General features: G+C 48.9%; 1 protein-coding gene across 1 annotated transcript; it reads right to left on the bottom strand.

Annotated features, from left to right (window-relative positions):
- Positions 1-1,623: 1,623 nt before the first annotated feature.
- On the bottom strand, positions 1,624-8,338 carry UMOD (uromodulin). Its single transcript, XM_035029519.1, has 5 exons — positions 7,682-8,338; positions 4,797-5,573; positions 4,588-4,695; positions 2,902-3,110; positions 1,624-1,945 (listed from the first exon to the last, which is right to left on the bottom strand). Exons 1-5 carry the CDS (start codon positions 7,773-7,775, stop codon positions 1,739-1,741), a joined length of 1,395 nt encoding a protein of 464 aa, XP_034885410.1. The 5' UTR covers positions 7,776-8,338; the 3' UTR covers positions 1,624-1,738.
- Between the last annotated feature and the right edge of the window lie 224 nt (positions 8,339-8,562).

The raw sequence follows: 8,562 nt of genomic DNA, 5'->3' as shown, positions 1-8,562 counted from the left end.
GCGTGTTTATTTAGCAGGAGGACTGGAACCCACCAACCACTGCAATGGCTGCCAACTGTGATGAGCAGACATAGGTCACCTCAGGATCTTGTTGAAATGCAGGTTCTGGTTTGGTAGGTTCAGGTGGGGCTCAAGGTTCTGCATTTTTAACAAGCTCCCATGTGATGCTGCTGCTGCTGATCCACAGACCACATTTTTTGTAGCATGCCCATCCCCTTCACTTGGGGACTCTTGCCTTCAAGGAGTCCAATAAACAAAATCTCAAGGGAGTCACCTACATTCCTTCTTTGGTCTTAACCTGGAGCAGTTAAAAGGGATGGCTATGAGTCCTACAGGCCTAGGTCAGAGTTCTGGGCCCACCTACAGCAGAAGATAGGGGTTTTTTGTAAGTGGGTTATTTTTCACCACATTGAAAATAGCTACACTGATGAGACTTCACAGAATGAGCCAATAAAGGACCCTGTAAGACTGATAACGCTAGGAAGTAAGGCACATGATAAAAACTCAGTAATGTAGAAGTCCATTTTGCAGGTGAGAACTGGGTTATTGGTTTGGACTCAGATTTGGACTAGGGCAAGATTTCCAGCTCAAACTGGAGAGACATCTCCATATAGATGTGTTGCTCCTTGACGTCTGTCAGGCCTGAGACACGGCCACAGTGCTCCAGGGCACTGCTTGGCCAGGTGGTTCTCCAGCCAAAGGCAGACAATGAGCAACCTTCTTCCCCCAGGTCAGCCATGCACCCTCATCAGTGCCGTGCCCTTCCCTGAGTCTGGTTGGCCCAAAGAACATGTAGCCGTGGATGAGCTTCATAATGAAGGTCATGGTAGAGTGGGGGCTCTGGGCACAATGCCCTAGGTTTGAATCCCAGCTCTGCCACTTACTAGACTCTAACTTTGGACAGGTTACTCAGTCTTCTCTGAGCCTCAATTTCCACATCTGTATAATGGGAACACTACTAATAATAGTAATATTTACAGCTCTTAAGGTACTCTTAAGATTTCAGTGAGAGGTTTCCTGTAGAGCAGTTAACACAATGCCTGACATACAGTCAGCTCTTGATAAGTGCTTGTTATAGTTACAACTGTAATTTTTTCCAACATCACATTTGCATCATTGGCCTGTGATTCGTCCTAGTCAGAGATTTCCAATTTTATTTAGCAACAGGATCCTTTTACTACTTTTTTTAATAATAAAATCTCATGGGACACCCAATATGGGTGGAACGTCTCTGGTTCACCCTGTAGGCATCCCCAAACGTACTTCCTTAAAGACCCTCAAACTCTAAGAGGCATAATTTATAACCCCCCCTTTTTTTTTAATCAAATTCCTATTTATAGAGAAGGAAGGAAACTAAGGTCCAAATATGGCATGATTTATATATCATATAAATAGCAGGTCTGGACCAAGAGCCCTCCCTCCTTCCATCTGGTCCAACCACCCTGCCCCTCTGATAAGCCAGAGGCCCTAATATTTAATTCACACATGCCAAGCCCTGTTGTGCTTCTAAGAAAGGCAGTACGGGTACTGCTAAATCCATTTCACAGATGAGAGGACTGACACCCAGAGTGGGGCTGTCAATTTCCAGAGCCATCTTGTTAGTATGTGACAGAGCCTGGATTTGAATCTGGGCTCCTTCCTTCCAGACTGGGCTCCCCCATTGGAAAATACTGCCTCCCAGCTCCCCCACCCAGCAACAGATGGATGGCAGTTAACAGGGAAGCTGAGGGCCTGGTGGTTAAGAGGTTGTGGGGGTAGAGATGGCTGGGGGCACTGGGGACCCTCTCTGGCCGTACCTGACCATTGGCTGCATGGAGGTCTTCAAGCTGACTTTCATGTCCAGGGGGTAGGAACACGCAAAGTTGATTTTGATGTTGCGGTCACGGATGATGATCTCATCTGCCAGGTAGAGGGTGTTGCTGTATGTGGCATGGGTTTCATTCCTCTGTATTGGGGGATGGGAGCGGGAGAAAGGGGCATGAGAATCTGAGTAGGACTCAAAGTCAAAGGGGTTTCTATGGCCACCTGTGAGCTGCCCTCCGAGCTGTCATAATCAAAAGTTACAAGGACAGCAACCATTTATGAACTAGGCCCTGAGCTAAACACTGGTCCTGCATGACTGTATTAGCCTCTTCAATGACCCTAAGAGGCAGGGCTACTATCTCCCTGCCTCATGATGAGGAGATGGGGGTTCATAGAAGCTGAGTAACTCTTGAGTAACTTGCCCACAGTATGTGGGATCTAATAAGCCTGAGCTCTCCAAATTAGGCCACGCTTCCTCTCAAACACTAAAAACACTAAAAACCACCTCCAGACTCATTATTAATGCTGGAATTTCAAACACTGTGCTAAGCAAATAACAATTTCTTTCTTCCTTTCTTTTGTCTTCTTTCCTTTTCTTTCTGGGGGATGAGGGAGTTGGAGAAGCAGTATTCCACTCAAATATTGACCTCTGGGTCCCTTTTGAGGAAGTTTCTGGAGGTGAGGTCCTGGTTCTCTGAACAGTGGTGATGCAGACCTTGCCTCTGAGGACCACCCAAGACAGGCAGACTTGCTTCTGAGCCCAGTGCTGATACCTCCTGGCTGAGAAGAATCACTGTCCTATCTGGGCCCTTCCGTTCCCATCTGTAAAATGGGGCACTGTCACCACGGATCATTCTCTTTATTTAAAGCTAACATTTATTGAGCACTTACACTGTGCCTGCCGGTGTCTCAATCACTTCACACACATTAACTCATTTAATCCTCTTAACAACCCTGTGAAGTAGGTACTAGTATCATTATTCCATTTTACAGTTGAGGAAACTGAGGCACAGCCAGGCTCATATGACTAGGAAGTGGTAAAGCTGGGGCTTGAACCAGGCAGTGCTCCAACCCTGTCCCATGTTGGCCAGGACATACCATCATCACTGTCCCACAGGGGCCACCCCTGGCTGGGGTCACCACAGATATCCAGTCCCGGTCTCCCCTCTCACGGAAGCCTGAGCACTGGCTGTCACGCAGGTACATGAAAACCTTCTCAAAGCCCAGGCTTTTCAGCTGGCACTTGCTCAGGGACACCTTGATGTCATTGGCTCCACACTCCAGTCTGCGCTCTAGGAGGGAGAGATCTGAAATGGGCAGGGAAGGCAGGATTGGAAACCTGGGACCACAATTCAGCATCAAGCACATCCCCGGGGCCTAGGCCCAGCTGATCAGGCTGGCCACTAGCTGGGGGCGCTCAGTTTAGCCCCGTCTCATCTTGCTGTGGTCTCCTCTCTCAGAGGGACGGAGACGCAAGACTGGATTCCCAGCATTACTGGATGGATCCAAATGGCCAACCATCAGCTCCATGTTACCCTAAGTGTGGATTGTATGCAAAAAACAATATTATTTTCAGGTCATTCACTGCCCCCCCGCCAGCATTAAATACACTGAATCTCAGTAAAAGAAAACAACAAACACACTAACACATTAATCGCAGTATCTTTCCATCCTTTGTATATCAAAGAGATAGTCCACACTAGCTACTAATGTTTTTAATGCTATATACTTGCTAATTTCCCTTTTAAAACAACAGAGTGCAGACATCAGGCTAAGTGTTTGGGGCACACAGTGACATCCAGGTGGATTTTTTTTAAACTTTTTTAAATTGAAGTATTACACAGCTGCTGGAATTTAATAATTTTCTTTCATTGTATTTATTTTTACTGTTACCTTCTATCTACGGTAAGAGTTACTTGCCACAGATAGATGCAGCAGTGGCCATAAGTGTCCCAAGTTTATTTAAAAGAAGAAGGATTCAACCAACTTAAAGAAGAACAAGTTAATAATAAAAACCACAGTCTAGGTAGTACTTGGATAAAACGAAATTATAAAATTGGTACTAAAATCATGACTGAAGTTTGGGAAATACTATCCTGCTTCAGTCATTGTACATATGGGGAAACTGAGGCTTGGAGACCCAAAGAGCCCTGCTCGGGATCCTCTGCTGATCAGAGGAGGGCCCAGCCCTAGAAACCGCAGGCTGGTCACCAGTCCTGTGTTCTTCTTCTTCTTTTTTTTTTTTTAAAGATTTTATTTATTCATTTGGGACACAGAGGTACAGAGAGAGAGAGAGGAAGCATGAGCAGGGGAGAGAGGCAGAGGGAGAGGGAGAAGCAGGCTCCTCGCTGAGCCAGGAGCCCGATGTGGGGCTCGATCCCAGGAGCCTGGGATCATGACCTGAGCTGAAGGCAGACGCTTAACCATCTGAGCCACCCAGGTGCCCCACCAGTCCTGTGTTCTTGAGCTGCAGAAATCCGGCTTAGGCAGCCTTTGGCCAACAAGTGGCAGCCACCTGTACTGTGGTGTGGGAGCCTCAGGAAGAAGGCTGGGGCTAAGGAGGCTCCTCAAGCTCTGGGAACTTTGGGGTCCACTAAAGGGATCCCAGGAGCCCAGAGAGCTTCTCCTGGTTTTAACAGATATTACTGGACCCACTTTTCACTCAGATGGGATGATATGCATCCCTGCATCATCCCCGTATGTCCCCAACTCGCGCATAGGAATGTGTGCCTCCCCCACTTGCTGACATTTCTCAACACATTGCCCTCCTCCTACTGGTCTCACCAGTGATGTTGAAATCCTGTTTGCACTGGCAGCTCCATGTGCCATCATCCGACTTGCAGTCCTCGTCTATACTGCACTCCTCACATGTCCCCAACACGGAGCTGGGGTCTGCAGGATCACAGACACTGTCAGTCAACAGGGATGCTCCCCGGTCTCCCGTGGGGCCCACCCAGGTCTGGAGTGGGGCGTAGGGGGAGACGCCCACTCACCTGTGCAGTAGGCCAGATAGCACTCGGTGGGCGCGCCCAGGTTGTAGACATAGTAGCCACCAGCACAGGCCTTCACTTGGACGGGCGCGTCCCACAGGCAGCAGTGGCCACTCCAGTGCGCGCAGGCTGTGCGGCTCACTATGCCCTCGTCACTGGACGGGTGCGTGCCGTTGAGCCACATGGGCGCGGCCGTGTTACAGTGCAGGACCGGCACGCAGGTCTCCGCCAGGCGCACACCGCCCGACCCCACGAAGCGGTACCAGCCGCTCAGGCCCATGTCGCAGGTGTAACCCGCCCCGTGCTCGGCACTGCGCCAGTACTCATCTAGGATGCGGTACTCTTGGCATGGGTCTGCGCATACCAGCGCGTCGCCCCCGGGCACGCAGTCCAGTCCTGGCCCACAGGAGCCCGGGGAGCACTCGCAGTGTTTCCCGTCCCCCAGATAGCCCTCAGGACAGACACACGAGTAATTGCCCTTGCTATTGACACAGGTGGCCAGGGCGTGGCAGTGGCTGAGCCCGGGCTCTGCGCACTCATCCACGTCGGTGCAGCCCAGCCCGGGCGTCAGTCGGAAGCCGTCAGGGCAGGTGCACAAGTAGGAGCCCGGCATGTTCACGCAGCTGCTGTCCTCGGAGCAGTTGTGGGCCCCAGGGATGACACATTCATCCAGGTCCACGCACACAAGGCCGTTACCAGTGAAACCCACCTGGCAGGAGCATGTTGTGACAGTCCCGTCCTCCATGCAGGTGGCATTGCTGTGACATTCAGAGCAGTTTCCTGTGGACAGAAGAGTCCGGCCTCAGATGGGGGCAGCTGGGCCAGTGGTCACTCAGAGAGTCCTCCTGCATCCATTAGGGTATCATGTTCTTTTAAGACTTGGTCCCTGGATGACTCCCTCCAAAACAACTAAACAAAACTCCCCCGTTGCTTCCACTGTGCATTCTTCTCTGTTAAGCATTGCTTTCAAAGTATGTCTTCTTTTAAAATATCCACGCTTCCACATCCAGAGGAATAATAAAGAGTTCTTGACACTTTGGTAGGATTTAGGTGACCCTGTCGCCCCTTCCCCACCTTTGAACATTTAATGCCTTTTGCTCAGATCTTCCCTGCCTCCCCTCTGAAGACTTCCCCAACTCTCCCTGACAGTCGCACTTTGTGTGACATCCTCCATGACAATAAACACAGTAAAGATAACGAGCTGTCGTTTATTAAGCACTTACAATATGCCAGACACTGGGATGTATGCTTTTCACTCATTATCTCATTGAATCCTCCCCAATGGCCCTGTGGGATCGCTTTTGTATTTACCCTTATTTTAAAGATAAGCAAACTGAGGTTCAGGGGGTTTAAGCCACTTGCTCTGTTGGTAAGCAGCAGAGCCAGGACAGAAACCTAGGTGGCAGGACCACAGAGTATATGCTCTTAGCCTCTTTACCATGACACTGAAATGGCATTTACTGTGCCCCAAAGTACTCCAGCTCAGGGGAGACGCCCAGCTCCCTTCCCCAGGGAGAAGCTGAAAGCTAGATGAGGATAATGCAAGACCCAATGGAATGACCTCTTAAGAATGCAGGGGAACAAAGATACAAAAGTAGGGATCCGAAGGGGTACGTGCACCCCGATGTTTATAGCAGCAATGTCCACAATAGCCAAACTGTGGAAAGAGCCAAGATGTCCATCGACAGGTGAATGGATAAAGAAGATGTGGTATATATATACAATGGAATATTATGCAGCCATCCAAAGGAATGAGATCTTGCCATTTGCAACGATGTGGATGGAACTGGAGGGTATTATGTTGAGTGAAATAAGTCAAACAGAGAAAGACATGTATCATATGACCTCACTGATATGAGGAATTCTTAATTGCAGGAAACAAACTGAGGGTTGCTGGAGTGGGGGGTGGGGTGGGAGGGATGGGGTGACTGGGTGATAGACACTGGGGAGGGTATGTGCTCTGGTAAGCGCTGTGAATTGTGCAAGACTGTTGAATCTCAGATCTGTACCTCTGAAACAAATAATGCAATATATGTTAAGAAAAAAAGAAGAAGAAGAAGGTAGCGGGAGGGGAAGAATGAAGCGGGGGAAATCGGAGGGGTAGACGAACCATGAGAGACGATGGACTCTGAAAAACAAACAGGGTTCTAGAGGGGAGGGGGGTGGGAGGATGGGTTAGCCTGGTGGTGGGTATTGAGGAGGGCACATTCTGCATGGAGCACTGGGTGTTATGCACAAACAATGAATCATGGAACACTTCATCTAAAACTAATGATGTAATGTATGGGGATTAACATAAGAATAAAAAAATTAAAAAAAAAAAAGAATGCAGGGGAAGGTGTTTGGGAGCCACTTTGGTGTGTTCAGATCTTGACCTTCCAGTAAATTGCCAGGGGACCTAGTGGTAGTCTCTTGCCTCCAATGTGTGATCCAAGGACCACAGCATCAGTATTACCTGAGAGTTTGTCAGAAATGCAGAATTTCAGGCCCTATGCAGGGCCTACTGAATCAGAATCTGCATTTTAGCAAAACTCCCATGTGAGTCCTGTATACATTAAAGTATAAAAAATGGATTTAGAGGAGCGCCTGGGTGGCTCAGTTGTTAAGCGTCTGCCTTCGGCTCAGGTCGTGATCCCAGGGTCCTGGGATTGAACCCCGCATCGGGCTCCCTATTCGGTGGGAAGCCTGCTTCTCCCTCTCCCACTCTCCCTGCTTGTGTTCCCTCTCTTGCTGTGTCTCTCTCTCTGTCAAATAAATAAATAAAATCTTTAAAAAAAAATAAATTCTAAGCATGATAGGAGAGGAAGCCAGACCTCCTCTGTTAACAGCAGCATTGTTCCCTGCACACACACACACACACACACAAACACCCCCCTCCCCCCACTTACTTGCTTCCAGGGTGTCAGTGGATGCAGCTGTGATGACCCAAGAGGTTACCATGACTACCATCCACACCGAGATCAGAGAGGAAAGCTGCCCCATTCTTTCTGCTCTTCACAGCTTCTTCTGGTCTGGGGAGAACCTGCCCAAAGGCAAAGACAGGTTGACCCCTTGGGATTTCCTCCCTGTCTGTGATGCCTGGAGTCCTGTGGAACAGAGATGGATGGGATAGATGCATGATCTAACTCACTTTCCCACAGTTGGGAGGAGTGCTTTGGTCCTGCACTGCACAACTCCAGAAGGTGCCATTTATATGAACTACAGGAAGTGTACAGTGTTGTGGCCCTTGCTTTGTTGTTTTTCCTTCTGTTACCCCACCCATCCTCCCACCCCCATATTAGCCTCTGCTCCCCGAGTCTCAGCGAATCTGGAAGAACTGAGTCTCATTTGGAACAGGAAGCAGCAAGGTGGGGTAGTGTGTTCTGGACTCCTCATCTTACCGGAGGCAGCTTTAGGTTTTCACAGCCACTCCTGATCCCCTGCTGGGATACTTTCAACTTGCCCAGATCCATTTATCCATTCAACAAACATTTACTGAGTAGCTACCATGTGCCAAACAGGGAGCTACACACCGAGGAAGGCCATGAATAGGACAGGCAAGATCCCTGACTTCATGCAACCCATATTGTAAAGAAGTTGCTTTAGATAAGCAACTCCAGAGATGATTAACCTTCACAATGGATTTTGGTGTTTCCAGAGCAGTCACTTATTATTTCACTCAATTGGTGAAATAATCCTAGGTGGGTATTACTATTGCCTCAATTTTTACAGCAGCAAACTAGGGTAGTAAGTGGTGGTTAAATGTGTGGGACCTGGAGCCTGCCACCAG

Source organism: Mirounga leonina, unplaced genomic scaffold, assembly GCF_011800145.1.
Source record: "Mirounga leonina isolate KUSES-001 unplaced genomic scaffold, KU_Mleo_1.0 Mir_250, whole genome shotgun sequence".
In the NCBI taxonomy this organism is placed as follows: Eukaryota; Metazoa; Chordata; class Mammalia; order Carnivora; family Phocidae; genus Mirounga; species Mirounga leonina.
This window is presented reverse-complemented; position numbering and strand designations above follow the sequence as displayed.